The sequence below is a fragment of the Hyla sarda genome, chromosome 1 (genome assembly GCF_029499605.1).
Source record: "Hyla sarda isolate aHylSar1 chromosome 1, aHylSar1.hap1, whole genome shotgun sequence".
NCBI lineage: Eukaryota > Metazoa > Chordata > Amphibia > Anura > Hylidae > Hyla > Hyla sarda.
Genome location: NC_079189.1, coordinates 144,026,545 through 144,045,719, shown reverse-complemented (window position 1 = coordinate 144,045,719; position 19,175 = coordinate 144,026,545). Strand labels below are relative to the sequence as shown.

The 19,175-nt window shown below is 41.4% G+C and overlaps 1 protein-coding gene across 2 annotated transcripts in view; it reads right to left on the bottom strand.

The window, feature by feature from the left end:
- The window catches only part of GATB (glutamyl-tRNA amidotransferase subunit B), a 143,352-nt gene that overhangs the window by 13,355 nt on the left and 110,822 nt on the right, over nucleotides 1–19,175 (bottom strand). For both annotated transcript variants that reach the window (XM_056562790.1, XM_056562799.1), the window contains 2 exons: nucleotides 16,985–17,118; nucleotides 9,069–9,147 (listed from right to left, as the gene is read on the bottom strand). In XM_056562790.1, the coding sequence (XP_056418765.1) occupies nucleotides 9,069–9,147; nucleotides 16,985–17,118 (213 nt within the window). The remainder of the gene's footprint in view (nucleotides 1–9,068; nucleotides 9,148–16,984; nucleotides 17,119–19,175) is intronic.

Genomic DNA, 19,175 nt, shown 5'->3' with positions numbered 1-19,175 from the left:
AAGGGGTGTAGTGAACATTTAAACCCCACTGACGTTCGACAGATCTTTGGAACAGTGGGCTGTGCAAATGAGCGTTTGTTACTTAACCCAGTGTTTCGCAACCAGTGTGCCTCCAGCTGTTGCAAAACTACAACTCCCAGCATGTACAGTCTCTCAGTGCATGCTGGGAGTTGTAGTTTTGCAACAGCTGGAGGTCCTCCCCCCAAAGTTGCAGTTTTGCAACAGCTGGAGGCACACTGGTTGCGAAACACTGAGTTAGGTAACAAACTGTTTCACAACCAATGTGTCTCCAGCTGTTGCAAAACTGCAACAATCAGCATGCATTGATAGTCGAAGGGCATGCTGAGAGTTTTGCAACAGCTGGAGGCACACTGCTACAACTCCCAGCATGCCCTTTGGTAGTCTGTGCATGCTGGGAGTTGTAGTTATGCAACAGCTGAATGCACACTTTTTCATAGAAAATTTTTTCCTCCAGCTGTTGCATAACTACAACCCCCAGCATGCACAGACTACCAAAGGGCATGCTGGGAGTTGTAGTTGGAACTCCAGCTGTCGCAAAACTACAACTCCCAGCATGCCCTTTGGCTTTGCATGCCGCAAGTTTTGGCTAAGCAACAGTAGGTGGTGAACAGGCCTCACCTCCTGCTGTATCCAGCCGCTGGGAACGCCGCCGCTGTATCCTGCCGCCGGGACCGATCCTGCTGCTCCTGTCGCCGCCACCGCACACGAGGGGACCCTCGCTGGATCAGGGCAAGGTAGGAGAGCCCCGCCAGCGCCGATCTCCACTCCGATCGCCGTCCCCAGCAGGTCCGTGATTGGTCAGTCGTGCCACCTCACTCCTGCTGGGTAAGGGTTAATGGGGCTGTCTCAGACAGCCCCATTTACCCTTTTTTCTGGGTTACCGGGTCACCTGAGACCCGATTGACCCGGAATAGCGGCAAATCGTCGGTCTGAATTGACCGGTGATTTGCCGTGACCTCCGACATGGGGGGTCTCAGGACCCCCCCTGGGCGATATGCCAGGATGTCTGCTGATAGATATCAGCAGTCATCCCATTCCGATCACCGCGTCCAGAGACGCGGTGATCCAGGAAAACTGCGCCGTAAGTGTACGGCACTGTGCGCTAAGTACTTCTTAGCAGCACCATACATTTATGGCGCTTGTCCTTAAGGGGTTAAGTAACTAAGCGGGTCCAGGGGGTAACATAACCCTGGAGGTCAAAATAGGGTGAGTTAGATAGGACACCACCCATACCCCGGGATATGTGGGGAAGGGGGGTGTGTGTTTATGAATGGATGACCATGGGTGCATTAAATATGCTTATACAAGGATAGATATAACAATGGTGACTCATTGTGCCCACTAAAGGACCCTGGTGCATAGTTATAAATAATTTGTAGTCAAATGTAATGGTGGTGGAACCATATAGCCAAATAATAATACACAGGGTAAAAGCAAGGAGATAGAAAGAGTGGTACAAGCAGTGGTGATTCAGTATAGTTACCAGTGGTGGTTAGTGTCCACTTAATAGGTCTGTCCGCAGGAGAGGAAAGCCTGATGCCGGAAGTGCGCCACTGGTGACGCGCCAGAAGGCATGCGCTCCAGCGTGGACCGCAAGCTGGCAATCACGCTGATACAGCGGTGCCTGGAGGAGGAACAAAGTGCAACACATATGCGTGTGCACTGAGGAGCGTTGCGAAATGACAGTTATACTCAGATGGTGGTGCCGGTTAGATAGTATAACAGGGTCGGTCTTAGGATACAGTATATGATAATCGAGAATTGTAATAAAGTATACACAATCACCACTGCATTGGTAATAAGCTGTGGATAAACAGGGTAATATGGGGGTAAAAAATATAAATGTAAATTTAGGAGGGGAAGGAAAGGTTAAGATTATAATTAGTGCATTATATAAATCACATATGTTATGATATATACACCCTATATGCTGATATATGCATAATTAAGTTAGGAAAGAAATGTCCATAAGGTGAGAGGGGGAGGGGCAGCGAGAAGGATACAGTGCCACAGTATGATAAGTGGGAGTCTTAAACCAGGGATGAAATGGAATGGCTGGTAAATTAGATTAAATAAAACTGGTAAAATTTAGACTTTCATTGAGACTGTGGGGGTGTACCGTATCCAGGGTAAAATCCAACAAGTTTCTTTTTGAGTGAGGATTTTGTCGATATTCTTCCTCCTTGGGGAGGGTTGTATGACCTCATGGACTTGAAATTGGAGAACCGTGGGTTTGCCTCTATGTATGGTGTTTACATGTCTAGCAATTGGTTTCTCCCAGATGTTGATGGGATGTTTGTCACAGCTTTACCCTCCTACACCAGGGACACAACTGACCTAATGCGCAAACTAGAAGGCACGACCATTGAAGACTACTGGTATCTAGCCTCCATCGATGTTGAGGCTCTTTATAGCTCAGTCATCCACAGCATCGGCCTAAGAGTTATTTCTTATAATCTAGAAACAAGTAGTAACCATCTCCACACCCTCAACAGATTCATCCTTGATCTCATGCAATTCATACTCACCCATAACTATTCCCTGTTTGACTCCACCTTCTACCACCAGCTCAGGAGTACAGCCATGTGGAGCCCATGCACCTCCAGCTATGCTAACTTAACCCTGGGCTGGTGGGAGGGCACCATCGTTTTCACAGACTCTTCTACAAACTGGACCAAAAACATTGTCATGTGGACAAGATACATTGACGATGTGTTCATCATCTGGTCAGGTTCCAAAACACAATTCAAGGATTTCGTTACGTCATTAAACCATAATGAAATTGGTCTACATTTTACATCAGACATACAACAGTCTCAACTCCCTTTCCTGGATGTTTTGATATACAAAAATGACCGAGGACAGCTGGACACAACATGAGAATTCTGTAACATGTGGGAGACATAAACAACAACCGGGAGAAACCAATTGCTAGACATGTAAACAACATACATAGAGGCAAACTCCCGGTTCTCCAATTTCAAGTCCTTGAGGTCATACAACCCTCCCCAAGGAGGAATATCGAGAAAATCCTCACTCAAAAGCAAACTTGTTGGATTTTTACCCTGGATACGATACACCCCCACGGTCTCAATGACCCCTCCCCCTTCTCACCTTATGGGCAGTTCTATCCTAAATTAATTATGCATATATCAGCATATAGGGTATATATATCATAACCTATGTGATTATATAATGTACTAATTCTAATCTTAACCTTTCCTTCCCCACCGGGCTCTCTAAGGGGCTCTCCTCTCCTGCGGACAGACCTATTAAGTGGACGCTAACCACCACTGGTAAGTACACTGAATCCCCACTGCTTGTACCACTCTATTGCCTTGCTTTTACCCTGTCTATTATTATTTGGCTATATAGTTTCACCACCATTACATTTGAAAACAAATTATTTATAACTATGCACCAGGGTCCTTTAGTGGGCACAATGAGTCACCAATGTTATATCTATCCTTATATTAGCATACTTAATACACCTATGGCCATCCATTCATAAACCTCCCCCCCATATCCCGGGGTACGGATGGAGTCCTATGTAACTCACGTTAGTTTGACCTCCAGGGTTATGTTACCCCTAGACCCGCTTACCTACTAAACCACAACCCCCATTTCAATATACCCTTTATTTCCACCTACTGTAGTCTATCCTAACCTTTACATAACAGTCGGTGTATCATGGTGTCATTATTTAGCCCCCTCACCATACATCATTGCCGAATAGTACCTACCTGTCACTGTACTATCCCATAGTTCTATAACTTTTCGATTCTTTAATTTACAGTAACAGGGTGTGATCATCTCCCTGGTCATCCACTGGGAATACCTGGTCGTACCAAGCTCACATCTCAGGGACACTATTATCATTAGGTACCCCCTCCTAGCCGATACGGCTATATCCATCTGCACCTCTTTTCACAATTTTCCCATCCATCATTACCTCTTTTCATACTTCACTTTAGACCAGTTGCTTCCATCCTGGATATACCACCTATATTAAGGATTAACCTAGTACCCGGCTACTCCCCTACAAGATAACGTTATCCCCTCATCCTATTATATACCTGTTTGCATCATGGCCTTATCATAAATATAAATACCGACCTATATATATATAATTTTAGATCCTCATGATATTCACCTGAACTGTCCACACGTCTGCTACTTATCCTCTTCTATAACCAAAGTGAGGATTATCCATTGTTGCACACCATCAAGCATCATTTATCTATACATGTGAACACACGCTGACTACCGTGAACGCGTTGGATGTGTATGGTTTTACTAATGTATGCATAATGACATCCTAAGTTATGCTATGTAGACAACGGTTTATGTCTTCTGTATGAATACTGTGCTACACCCATGGGCAACACCCACGGGTACAAATTGCTACTTTATCTACCACATGTTATTGTCTTCTATGTAATCAAATCTGTGCGTCTGTATTGACATTTGATGATTTAAGGGGTTATCTCCAGCTGCAGCCAATCATAACTGTATACCATATCTACTATCTGTATCCCCAACCTTTCCTAGGTTCTACTAGGAGGTTCCAATGTAGGCCCATGTCATAAGGACAGGGGACCTACAGTTTTAACAGGCAGGCATCTCAGATAAGGATAAGATTAGATTTCCCCATCTGATTCTTTCCTGGGCTGCAGATTGAGCGACATTGTTTACGTGTTCATGTTTTGTCTTGAACCACTTTTATTATTATGTTGAGAATAAATAGATATTTCACTGGAATATGTTTTTCTTGATATTTCTATGACTAACACAGGGGTGTGGAAATTAAAAAAAAAAAACTATTTGTCCAAGGGACTAAAGCGGAACACAATCTACTTGTCCCTCAAGAAAATCCACTTGTCCTGGTAGATAAAATAATTTCAACCAAAATAGTACGATTCACCCCACTAGACCACCAGGGATGGATATAAGATTCCTTTAGACACTGCTGTCAACTTTAACAGCAGTGATCTAATGGTTTAATAGCGGCCATGGTGATCGCAGCATGCCAGGCTATTAGCGGCGGGAGAGCTGTAGCTAGCTCCTTTTACACCCGAGGCAAGCCCAGAAAATTATTACACTTTATAGTTCTACAGTTTAGGTTATAATGAAACATGCTAGGAGTTGTAGTTTTGGTTCGAGCGTGTTTGCGTGCATCCGTGGGGCTCTTGGTCGGCGGGGGAGTATGAAGGGGCGGGATTCTGGTCGTGCAATTTAGTGCGGGTGGCCAGAAAGCACTAAAAATAAATAAAATTAGATGGCACAACTGGCAGCAGCACTTGTCAGTCCTCCCTGTACAAAACATACATACATACACATATCATACATACACATATACCGGCCACTGCCCCCTATATTATACATTACATACATACATCATACATAGACACATCATACATACACCCGCCGCTGCTTCCCCCCACACATCATACATTACATGCACACATCACACATACACCATACACCCATCATATATACACATACACTCACACCATAAATATACACCATACATATGCACACATCATACAACACCTGCCGCTGCCCCCTATATCATACACACATCATATATACCCCTGCCACTGCCCCCTATATCATACATTACATACCCACATCACACATACACAGACACCATACACACATCATATATACCCCTGCCACTGCCCCCTATATCATACATTACATACATCATACATACACCCGCCGCTGCCCCCCCACATCATACATTACATACACACATCACACATACACACATCATATATACACATCACACATACACCATACATATGCACACATTATACACACACCTGCCGCTGCCCACCCCACATCATACACAACGATACACATATACACATGACACATACATATGCACACATCATACATACACTCCTCTAATCATACATTACATACATATACAACAACCCTTCCCGCCGTCTGCATGCTCAGCCTTCTCACCTGAGCCGATGTGAGGTGAAATCCCCAGCCCGTGCAGTGCAGTCTCCTTCACACACATGTCCTCTCCCCTCCTCCTGCTCTGTGTTTCCCCCGTGAATACTTGAAACCTCCCTGTGATGAATTAGGTCCTGTGTAGACAGAGCGGGGGAGGGAGGAGCTGTGTACGTCCTCATTCTCCCCGTCTTCCTGTGTTATGCAGAGCTGCACTCTCCATCCTCCGGGAGGGGGGATGAGGGGACGTGGCTTAATCATCTCCAGAAGACGTGCTATCTCGGGCTCTGCTCGGGCTCAGCTGTGAGGTGAGATTCCCTCACACCGGCTGGGGGGGGTTCTGAGCAGCGGCCCCCGGCTACTGAAATCAGCTGGGGGCCGCCACCGCCCCCTCCATACACTCTGAGCGCCGGTGTGAAGTGCAGACTTGCATCGGCTCCTGCACTTCACACCGGCATTAAAGAAAAATAAGGGAGACATCGGTCTGTCCCTGCTAGCCCGATACAGGGCTAAATCTATGACAAATTCACCTGCCCGGAGCCCAAAACTACTTGTACCGGGTGTTGGGCGATAGGATTTCCACATCCCTGCTAACAACATATTTCCTTTATTATTTAGACCAATAATGTCTATATAAGTTACATCTATGCGCCCATTACATTTATGGTAACAACAAAAAAGAAAAAAAAAAAAAGGCTGTGGCGTTAAGAACTTAAGGCCCAGAATGTGTCCAGGGAAAAGGTGTTGAAGAGATAAAAAAAAACTCTTCCTATTAGTTAAAAACTGTAAAGCACTGTGTAGCATAGCTAAATGGAGAAGAACCAATTTATTCTGTCACATCTGACTGGCAGACAATAAGTACAGGTTTTTAGAATAACATTAATATTTTATTTTCTTCTATGAATGTTCTTACATGCACTCTCTATTTGAAGTATCAAACTACAATTAACTTGTGTTTAGAAAGGGAAAAACACCAATGCCAGATACATTACCTCCCCTATGGAGGAAATCGACAACTTCATTTTAATATTTGTATCCCAAACTTGTAGAAAGCCAAATATTTATGTACAACAGCCACACACTACCACCTACAGACCTGTAAGATGATGAGCTTCCCAGAAAACTGGTCAGCCAATGACAACTCTGTATGGGTCCCGTATAAGAGTCTTTCCATAGTGATCAAAGTAAATGAATACTGCTCAAATTATGTAACTTCAATGATACAAATAGTTGCAGTCTACTTTTATATTTAGCGCTCAGATTCTAAGAATCACTGTATTACAGCATGAACAGTAGTATAGTAAAACAGTATTCCATGTTAACAATAGTAAAGCAATCTGCAGTTCAGGCAGCACTTCTATCCGGAAAGTAAAAAAATAAACAAAAATACACTAAAATAAAATAAAATTACTCTATGTCCGTAACAACCCAGACTACAAAACTACTACACAATTTAACTTGCATTAATTAAAAATAAAGTTACCAGAATGACTGCTTTTTGTCTATCCCGCCTCTGATATTTTTGGGAGACAAGTTTTTATTAATATTCACTATTTTTGGGTATACATATTTACAGAGATCCTTATATAGCTGACTGTTAGTTGTTTATGCCAATGGTCTGGGTGTTCAGACCTCAATGATCGCTAGAACATTCTTGAAGAAGAGCACTCTAAGATTTCTCTCTTTAGGCTCTGTACCACATGACAGAGATGGATATACAATGCAAGTCTATGGGACCATCTCAGTTGCACACACAAAGAGCAGAGAAGGAGCAACAAGTACACTTTTAAAAAAACTAAAGAACTTCAGTAAATATTTTCCTTGTGTACCTTAGCAGCCTTGACTACTTTTCAATATTATTTTGAATATGTTCTAACAATAGCTGGTGTAAATACTGATATATCAGAAAATGTATCATTGTATGTACAGATTTCAGTGTAATGAGGTTGTCATGTTGTTAGGTGGAGCAGTAAATCTTCTCTGTCTCTAGTATAGTGTTATGCTGCAGCCTAACTTGTTCGTTCACACTGCAATATGCACAGCACTAAGAAATAAAAGCAGATTGCTTACAGAGCCAATTTTAGAGAAGGCCTACCAACCTACGAGCATGACATGCAGTATTAGAGGAAAACCATGCATAATATCATTTTAATATTTCGCATTGGCTAGAACCTTTATTCCAAGTGACTGTAAGGTTACCACCTTTTTGTACGTAGTTTTCAGTGTAATGTGTTGATCACTTTGCTAGAACATGATGTAGGTACGAAGTAAATGCCTAGGCAACAATGAGACTGTTTTGTAGCTGTATTGATTGATTCTAACTAGAGCTATAGCTGCAGTCCAAAACAATACATTAAGTTGTATGCAATCATGTGGACTGCAGCTGTCACTCAGCAATCTCCTTTTTATCATCACAAACAGGATTACAGTAAAAGGTGACACCAATTTATAAACAAAACAGGATCAGGGCACAGCTCACCCTCCCCTTCAATGCACAAGTGATAAAGTATTGCTAGTAAACTATTCAATAGAAGTTAATAGGATTCCTCCTCCAGTCTATTGTTCCTACATCTTTGGGGCTTGCTGTAAAGAATCCCTCTTAATGCAGTAGTTCAGACAAGATGGCTGTCTTATAGTACTGTAGTAAAATTAAATAAGAGGAGAACTCCAGAATAGCAAAACTTATCCCCTTATCCTAAGGCTAGGAGATAAGTGCTAGATTGTATGGGGCCCAGTCTTTCCTACATGCAGCTCTATGGGAGATCCTGAGATTGCAGAGCTCCAGCTCTCTCGTAGAGATAAATTAAGGAGCGTGTCGGCTGCCACGTTGTGCAGAGGTCAAAACTCCCCATTCAGGATATTGCAGGAAGGTGGGGGGGGGGGGGGGGGGGAGAGATGTGGGTTCAGTGGTCGCTGGACTAAGTGTATTAACATGTCACTGTTGCCTAGCAAAATTAAAACAGGGTTAAAGGCTTTCTTTAATCCTTTATTTCTGAAGACCAACAAACGTTTTAAGGCTGCAATCTGTTATATGCAATATTTTATTTAAAAGTTAATCATCGGATACAAATATATGCACATACCTCTTTGGCAGCTGATGAAGATATAGCTCTTTTCTCTAAAAGTGTTAGAAGTTCGGCTAATAAACTGGGACTGACCACACTAAAAAAGCAAGACACAGATATTATATCAGAATTTTATGAATTATAGATATGAGATAACTTTAGTAATGTTTAACATAGTCAGCATTTTGGTTAGTGTATTTGGCTAAAACCAGAAGTAGATTAAAAACCTAGAAGAATATGCAAATCTTTCTACCAAAGTTTTCTCTGTATTGGTTTCATGTCTGGTTTTGGGTAAAAATACTGATCAGTTCCTTCAGTTCAACTCCCGTCCATAAGAGAGTCTGTGTGATTTCTAATATATTTGTTTGCTTTGACCAAGATTTTACGGCAATTTTTCTTGATTAAGGAGTAAATTTTACAAAGTCCAGTTCAGCTCATCCACAATAGCTTGGCTGTAGCATGGATTAACCCCTTCCCGACCCATGACATACATGTACGTCATGCAGATACTGGCCGCTACTCGCGGCATCCCGCCGCGCCGGGTAAAATGGTGGCTATCACTAATAGCCAGCCATCTTGCATGGGGACCTAGCATCTTGCGCCCCCCCCCCCCCCCCCCTCACAGCAATCGCTCTTATCAGCTAGTCAAATCTGACTAGCTGATGGCAGTGTTTCGCACATAAAAATCCTGAGCAGTGCGGTGTGTGTGTCCCTTTCCTGTCCTCCTTCCCCGGTGTCCCTTACCCGTCCTGTGCCCGCTGTATGCTTTATTTCTGGGTGAAGCAAGTGCAGATATATATATACACACACATTTTTTTTTTTAAAGTAGCTGTTTAGTTGTACAACAGCTCCCCCTGTTGTGCAGAAGTAAAAAAAAATAAAAAATTATATATATATATATATATATATATACACACACACACACACATACATATATATATATATATATATATATATATGTGTGTGTGTGTGTGTGTGTATATAATAGAAAAAGTCCAGGTTGAGCAGTACCTCCATATGTAGTTTGGTGCAAAGCAGCAAAGAGAGCTCAGGTCAAGGACCCACAGCTATCGAAAGAAAAACGGTTGGCTGCAGCACACCACAAAAACTAGAATTTCAAGTGATTTATTACATTCCAAAGCTTTAGAATGGAATAAATCCTATATGTGTATGACAGTCCAAAATCACAGCACAAGACAGGTCAAGGATCTTCAAAGAAACTGGGTGGTCTTTATTATCCCCACATCAAGAGCAACGTTTCGGCAGTAGTAGCCAATAAAGACCACCCAGTTTCTTTGAAGATCCTTGACCTGTCTTGTGCAGTGATTTTGGACTATCTGTACAAACATCCTGGGCTGGCTGCCTGGGTGACTACGGGCACAGAGGTCGAACCCCGGTGCTGTCCCACCACTTTCTTCTACATATATATATATATATATATATATATATATATGTATATATTTATATTATATACATACATATACACATATATACACATACACACACACACACAAATTCAAAATGTAATTGTTCCCTCCCAAAAAAAAAATTTTTTTTTGAACTTTTGTAGAGAATTTGAAAAAAATTATCATAATATAATGTCATAAAAAAGTAAAAGATTGTTTAACAAATGATGCCAGCATAAAGTAGACATTTTGTGGATGTGAATTAATAACTAAATTCATTTGGCATGACTATTTCTCTTACAAGTAGAGAGTTTCAAACAGAGAAATTAAAATGTTTCCAATTTTTCCACAATATTTTAGAGTTTTTCATAAAAATCGCTTCATGTATCAACAAAAATTCACCACTAATATAAAGCACAACATGTCTCGAAAAAACAACCTCTGAATCCCGTTGCCATGTAAAAGCAGTCCAAAGTTATTATCACTTAAAGAGACACATGTCAGATTTGAAAAAAACGGACTGGGTCATGAAGGCCAAAACTAGCTGGGTCATGAAGGGGTTAACTTGTAAAAAAGGTAATTAGTACTAAAAAAAAGAAATGATGGCTGTCCAGCACGGCTGCTCTTGAAAAAGCTTCTATCTATATTTAATGGGGTACTCCGGTGATAACCTTTTTTCTTTTAAATCAACTGGTGGCAGAAAGTTAAACATATTTGTAAATTACTTCTATTAAAAAATCATCCTGTACTAATTCACTGCTGAATACTAGAGGGGAAATTCTTTTCTTTTTGGAATGCTCTCTGATGACATCACGAGCACAGTTCTCTCTGCTGCTGATGTTATTATAATAATAATAACGCTTTATTTATTGTTGTCCTTAGTGGGATTTGAACCCAAGTCCCCAGCACTGAAAGGCAGCAGTGCTAACGCTAACCACTGAGCCACCAAGCTGCCCTTAGCATACATCTGCTATGCATGGTTGCTAAAATGGACAGAGATGTCAGCAGAGAGCACTGTGCTTGTGATGTCATCAGTGTTCCAAAAAGAAAGGAATTTCCTCTGTAGCCTTCAGCAGCTAATAAGTACTGGAAGGATTAAGATTTTATAATAGAAGTAATTTACAAATATGTTTAACTTTCTGCCACCAGTTGATTTAAAAGAAAAAAGGTTTTCACCTGAGTACCCCTTTAATGTTCAATAGACTCACGTCAAGACAGGTGGACACAGAGAGTTTAACTAGTTTCAGTTGGGAAAGCCAACCTTAGTCATACTAACAACTAACCAATACTGAATTCTATATATATGCGAAGTGTCACCTGATCAACACATGGCACCTGACTGAAAAGAATTACCCCTTCCACATACATATGTACAGATATATTCCCTAAAGTTGCACACAAAATCCCCAATATATACAAAATTAACATGCACACTATTACGGAGACCAGACATACAAAATTCCTCAGAGATTTACAGGATTACAAAATGGAAACCGTGTACCAGAGGCCACAACTTAATATAAAACCATCGACACCGCAATCTATTCTCAAGAAAAACAGGAGTCGTGGTCGCAAAAAGGAATTAAAGAAAGTAAGCTATACCTTTACAGAAGCAGGGTCATCAGATTCCACTCTGGAGTGATGTGATCCATCTAGGAGTGTTGGTGGCAGTGGTCTGGTGTCCCCCCTTCCCCCATACACACATCCTCTCAATCTGAGCCCAATACAGCAAAAAACGCAAAGTAAGCAGGAAGAACCGCTTGTCCAAGGTGGTCTACGAAGCCTTACAAGATAAAGTAGAGTCTAATCCTGTTTTCAACCAGTCAGCAAAGGTATTTATTGAGACACTTTATTTCCCCCCCTCACAAAGTTTTAGATTTTTTTTCAGGACTGTGCCTGATGTAAACAAAAATAATTTTTCTAATATGAATATTTCAGCCAGTATCTATGAGTCTGAAGTTCTTGACAATAATGATTCTACGATGAATAATACAAGCAATGTAAATATTTTACAAACTCATACTTCTGTAGATGGTGGTTTCAATGCTGCATCAAATATCATTAACACAAATGCCCCTGCTATTTTACTAAAGGCTGCCTTGGGTCTCACATTTTGAAAGCTCACGGCGGTCTCAAAGTTGCAGCAGATGCAAGATGTGCAAGAGAATGCCCAGGAACCAATATTTAGTTGTCTGCAACCCAGAGTTTTACCCTATAAAGTCACATACACCTACCCTGGATTTTTTTCAGGATGCGGTGGAGCATAAAATCATCCAATCATCCAGAAATCCACCGAGAGATGTATAACCTAACACTGCATAAAAGAGTTGCTTGAAAACAGCTTGAAGAATTTGATGAAGTAATTATCCAACATGTGGATGAGGCTGGCGGGGGTGGGGTGGTGATTATTCTGGATAAGGAATTTTACTGCCATCTTAATACCCATATACTGTCAAATTTTAAGATGTACACACTGCTGCCTGGGGATCCTATGGGTAAATCCAAGGATGAATTGAGTGATCTGGCTTTGACTTGCAATATGTAGGAGCGGTTTGAGACTTTTTGCCTATGTGCAACATTCACATTTCATAAATTTGCAACCACTGCAAAGTTAAAACTGAAAGTTGCTTAGGTAAGGCTGTTTACTAGTTTATGTGTACACACAAAAGTCGCAAAAAAATGAGGATTAAATATCGGACTTTCAGACTTTTCATATAAGATCAATAACATTATACAGTCATGGCTGTAAATGTTGGCACCCCTGAAATGTACGTCTTCCTGTGCGGTAAAGCATCATATCTGTTACGTTTGTTTTTATCAACCATGAATAAGGGATAATGAATTGAAGATTGCTCCATCATTTTTCTCGTCTAGTAAAAATATATATATTTTATTGTATTGATCTTGCTATCTAAAGGGTTAAGGATCGCTGATTCCTTCATGAGCAGCGGTCAGCTGCCGGGATCCGGACCTGTCTCTTTGAGGCAAGCGCCGCTCCTGTGCCTGCTTTATGGTTGGAATGCCCCTTGGGAGTAATTTCCCGACCTACTTGTAATATTACAAGTGAAAAATATATAGGCAACAGAGATTACATAGTTTAGCTAAGGAAATAGCAATTCAAGGTTCATGGCAATCTAAGCCTAAAAAATGAATGCCATAAAAACAGAGACACAAAAGGTAAGCCTTTATGTGACTCTCTCAGATCTTATTTTAACCACTTAAGGACTCAGGCCATTTTTACCTTAACCCGTTCCAGCTAAATCAGTTACATGTACCTGATGAGAATAAACTGTCACAGCTCCACCTGGGGCTGTGACAGTTTATTGAACTCGGCTGTGCTGCACAGCAGAGCCTCCCTGAAGCCGGCCAGGGACCAATCGCAGCGGTCCCCGGCCGGCGATCGCTGCTATTGGTCCGTCAGTACAGACGGACCAATAGAAGGGATCTGGTGCGGGTCTCCTTCCCCTCTCCTCCGTTGCTTCACTGTGTGAAGCGCTCGGTGGTGAGGGGGGCCCCATCAGAGGAGGCCACCCGCGGGCACTCAGGAACCGAGCTACGCTCCAATCATGGGTTAACCCTGTAGATGCTGCGGTCACTAAGACCGCAGTGACTATTAGGGCAACAGAATGAGGGAGCTCCCTCTGTCACTGATCGGTACTCTGCAAAGTGAAAGCAGAGCGCCAATGGTTGCCATGGCAACCGGAGGACTGATCGTGGCCTCCGTTGTCATGGTAACATGAGTGCTCAGTCCCTACCTAAGGTAGGGACTGATCTATCCTATGCCTGTCCGTACTGACGGCCGTCACGCCCCTTCCCATAGACTTGTATTGAAGGGGCGGGCGTGACATCACAAGGGGGCAGAGCTGTGATGTCATTATGCGGCTCCGGGCCCCTGTATCACCTGTCATTATACACAGAGCAAGTTTGCTCTGTGCAGTAATGACAGCGGAGTGCTGCAGCAGAGATCCCGAGGGTCCCCAGCGGCGGGACCCCCACGATCTGACATCTTATCCCCTATCCTTTGGATAGGGGATAAGATGTCCTGGGGTGGAGTACCCCTTTAAGGACTCAGCAAATTTTCCTTTTTTGCACTTTTGTTTATTCCTCCTCACCTTCTAAAAATCATAATGCGTTCAATTCTGTACCTACAGACCCATATGAGGGCTTGTTTTTTGCGTCACCAATTGTACTTTGTAATTACATTACTTATTTTATAATATAATCTGCGACAAAACAAAAAAAAATTATTTGTGGGGTGAAATGAAAAACAAAAACGCCACTTGGTAAATTTTTAGGGTTTCCGTTTCTACCCAGTGCCCTTTTCGTTAAAAATGACACCTTATCTTTATTCTGTAGGTCTATACGGTTACAAGGATACCCAATTTACATAGGTTATATTTTTACTATAAACTACATGCATTTTTACTATAAACTACATGCACCCCAATTAGTATGTTTAACCCCTTAATGACCAGGCAAATTTTCACTGTAGGACCAGAGCGTTTTTTGCACATCTGACCACTGTCACTTTAAAGAATTAATATCTCTAAAACACTTTTACCGAATATTCTGATTCTGAGACTGTTTTTTCGTGATATATTGTACTTTATTTTGGTAAATTTTCATCGTTACTTGCATCCTTTTTTGGTGAAAAATCCAAAAATGTCATGAAAATGTTGAAAATTTTGCATTTTTCTAACTTTGAAGCTCTCTACTTGTAAGAAAATTGATATTCCAAATACATTTTATTTTTATTCACAGATACAATATGTCCACTTTATGTTGGCATCATAAAATGGACATATTTTTACTTTTTGAAAAAATTAGAGGGCTTCAAAGTAGAGCAGCAATTTTCAAAAATTTCATGAAAATTGCAAAATCTGAAGGGACAGATGTTACAAAACTACAACTCCCAGCATGCCTGGGCAGTCTAGGCATGCTGAGAGTTGTAGTTTGGCAACATCTGGAGGGCTACAGTTTGGGCACCACTGTAACAGTGGTCCCCAAACTGTGACCCTCTAGATGTTGCAAAACTACAACTCCCAGCATGCCTAGACTGCCCAGGCATGCTGGGAGTTGTAGTTTGCCTTTGGCTGTCTGGGCATGCTGGGAGTTGCAGTTTGGCTTTCCTAGTGGTTGCCACAGTAAAGATCACATTACTTTCACTTTCATCCCCCCCCCCCCCCCCACGTCGCTTTCCTACCTGAGCCAGGATCCAGCAGTCTCGTCCTTCTCCCCATGTCCCACTGTCCTGCTCTGCCATTGGTCAGAATCAGTTCTGACCAATGGCAGGGGATAGGTGGAGATCGCAGCACTGCGACCTCCCTCCTACCCTGCAAGATGATCTGGGCTGTCACTGAGAGGTCAGATCATCACTATTTTCCGGGCTGATCGGGTCACCAGAGACCCGATCAGTCTGGAATAGCAGAAAATCGCATGTCTGAATTGACATGCGATTTTCTGCGACTGCCGACATGGGGGGGGGGGGGGGTTTGCCTTGGACGCCTGCTGAACGATTTCAGCAGGCGTCCGGTTTCTAAACCCGCCCGTTGTGCAGCGGGATGCAAAATTCCTACGGACGTATGAGTACGGGCCTGGTCCTTAAGGCCCAGGGCGCAGGGACGTACTCATACGTGCCTGGTCCTTAAGGGGTTAAAATTGTCCTCTTCTGACCCCTATAACTTTTTTATTTTTCCACATACGGGGCAATATGAGGGCTAATTTTTTTGCGCTGTTGTCTGTAGTTTTTATCGGTACCATTTTTGTTTTGATGGGACTTTTTGATCACAATGCACAATTTTGGATTTTGGTATTTTTTACGTGTACGCAATTAACCATGCATGCAGTTTAGCTAGTCATTGGTCACTGGTCATTTATGCCATAGCATAGTATTGATCAGTTTTATCGGCGGTCTGCTGCTCCAGCCTGCTGATCGATCGGATGCGAGGAGGCAGGTGAGGACCCCCCTGTCATCCAATAAGCTGATCAGGACATCGCAATTTTGTCACAATAGTCAAGATCAGTTCCGCTGAGCTGTGGGGATAGTTTAACTTTCATTTTAGATGCCGCAATCAACTTTGATCGAGGTGTCTAAAGGGTTAATGCTGGGCAGCGGCCGATCTGCACAGGTACGCACAGGGTCCTTAAGAGGTAATAAAAATAAAAAAAACAATTCAACCTAATGATGTCAATTAGCACTAGCAAATATAATGAGAAAGAGGACTGAGCTATTTTCTTTCCATCAATGGCGTTATTGCTATTCTGAAGTGAAAATGACCATAATATCCCAAAGACTGAACGAACTATGATACTGGCAGTATTGTTTATTTGTAAAAATCTAATACATGCATACATTCATTTCTTTAAGTGATCCATTTGTCATTTAAGAACACTACAGTTAATGAATCTTGAGAGAAGTAGGTATCTTGATATTATTGAAGTGTGTTAGTGGTATACCAAAGGGAAATTATTCTAATTTATGATAAGAATGGCAAGTTTAGAGAAGAGGCTACAGCAAACAAGACTAACCTTTGTTTGATGTTGAGATTCTGTTGCCTTAAGTGACCAAGCAAATCCTTAATTACCCATCCAATTATCTTCTTGGGGTTAACTTTAGATAGTTTCACGACTGTTTCAAAGTATTCTCGAAGTCCATCTTCATTCTAAAAATAAACAAACAAACTAAATGAATAAACAGCTTAGCTTAACCCCTTAGGGACTATTTTCACCTTAAGGACTCAGCAAATTTTCATTTTTGCATTTACGTTTTTTTTTTCCTCCTTCCCTTCTAAAAATCATAACTAGAGATGAGCGAATTTACAGTAAATTTGATTCGTCACGAACTTCTCGGCTCGGCAGTTGACTTATCCTGCATAACTTAGTTCAGCTTTCAGGTGCTCTGGTGGGCTGGAAAAGGTGGATACAGTCCTAGGAAAGAGTCTCCTAGGACTGTATCCACCCTTTCCAGCCCACGGGAGCACCTAAAAGCTGAACTCATTTATGCAGGATAAGCCATCAACTGCCGAGCCGAGAAGTTTGTGACGAATCGAATTTACTGTAAATTCGCTCATCTCTAATCTTAACGCTTTAAATTTTGCACCTACAGACCCATATAAGGGCTTATTTTTTGCGTCACCAATTGTACTTTGTAATGACATTACTTATTTTATAATATAACCTGCGGCGAAACCCAAAAAAATATATATTTGTGGGGTGAAATAAAAAAAAAAGCCATTTTTGTAACTTTGAAAAATTGTAAACTACATGCACCAAAATGAGTATGTTTAAAATGGGCATCTTCTCACTTCTTTTAATTTTTCCGTGTACAGGGCGGCTCATTTTTTGCGGAGTTGTCTGTAGTTTTTATCGGTACCATTTTTGTTTTGATGGGACTTTTCGATCACTTTTTATTAATATTTTTATGGTAATGAAGTCAAAAAATGCACAATTTTTTTTTTATGTGTACCCCATCAGCTGTGCAGTTTAGCTAACCTTATAATTTAATAGTTCGGACATTTACGCACACAGCGGTACCACATATGATTATTTTTATTCTTTATTACATTTTATTTAAAAAATGGGAAAATGAGGGTGATTTCAACTTTTAATAGGGAAGGGGTTAATGAACTTTTATTAACATTTCTCTTTTACAATTTTTTTTTTAAAGGGGGCTAAAACATGCAATCTTCTGATTGCATACACTGATCAGTGCTATGCCACTGCATATAATTGATCAGTATAACCGGTGCTTTGCTGCTCTAGCCTGCGCATGCATGGAGCAGTAGATCGCCGATCGGACGACGGAGAGGCAGGTGTGGACCCTCCAGTGATCTGGTAAGCTGATCGGTAAGTCCAAATAAGCTCCGCTGAGCTGCCGGGATTCTTTTGCTTTCGCTTTAGATGCCGCAATCAACTTTGATTGCGGCGTCTAAAGGGTTAAGGTCAGGTATCGGCTCGATCGGCCGTGCCCGGCATTAGCTGTGGGTCCTGGCTGGGCAGGGCATATGGCCTGCGTCCCCAAGAGGTTAAATATGCCACAATAAATAAAACAAACAGAAACATAAAGTAATAAATAAACCAAACTTGGTTTCATGGTTAATACATTGCTTCTATATACGATGAACAAATTCCCACTTGACTGTAAATGTATTTTACTGTGTATTGTGCCCCTGACTCGAAAAGAAAAATACATTTTACCTTTTATGGTTAGCATGTTAGGGCAATAAAATGTTGAATTGCATAGTAAGAGTTTTAATGATAATAGCAATGTGGACCACAAAAGAAATGAATATTGCTGAATACAAATAAGGCTAATGCCAATAAATATTCGATAAAGGAAATCTATAAAATAGATTTAAAAAAGGGAAGCGATTATCAAAAATTATCTATTTGTTTTTAAGGAGGCTAAAATTTCTTGTTTTGTAGAGATTACTTTCAGCAACTGTTAAATTACCAATAAAAGGCAACACCTCTATTATTGCTGTAAAGTAAATCTCTGCACTGCTGTTCACAGCTTAGCTAAGGTGGCTGTTATTATAATGAAAAGAAAACAATAAAAACAATATAAATTTAGAGAATAAAAAACAGTAGGTTTCGGTTAAAAGTTAAAAGCAAAAGCCTGAGAAGAAGCCATTTTGAGCGAAACCTTGGGTGGTGGAGGCTTACCAATTACATCTCTCCACTTGGTAACTACTGTGTGTACTTTCCTCCATGTTTACTG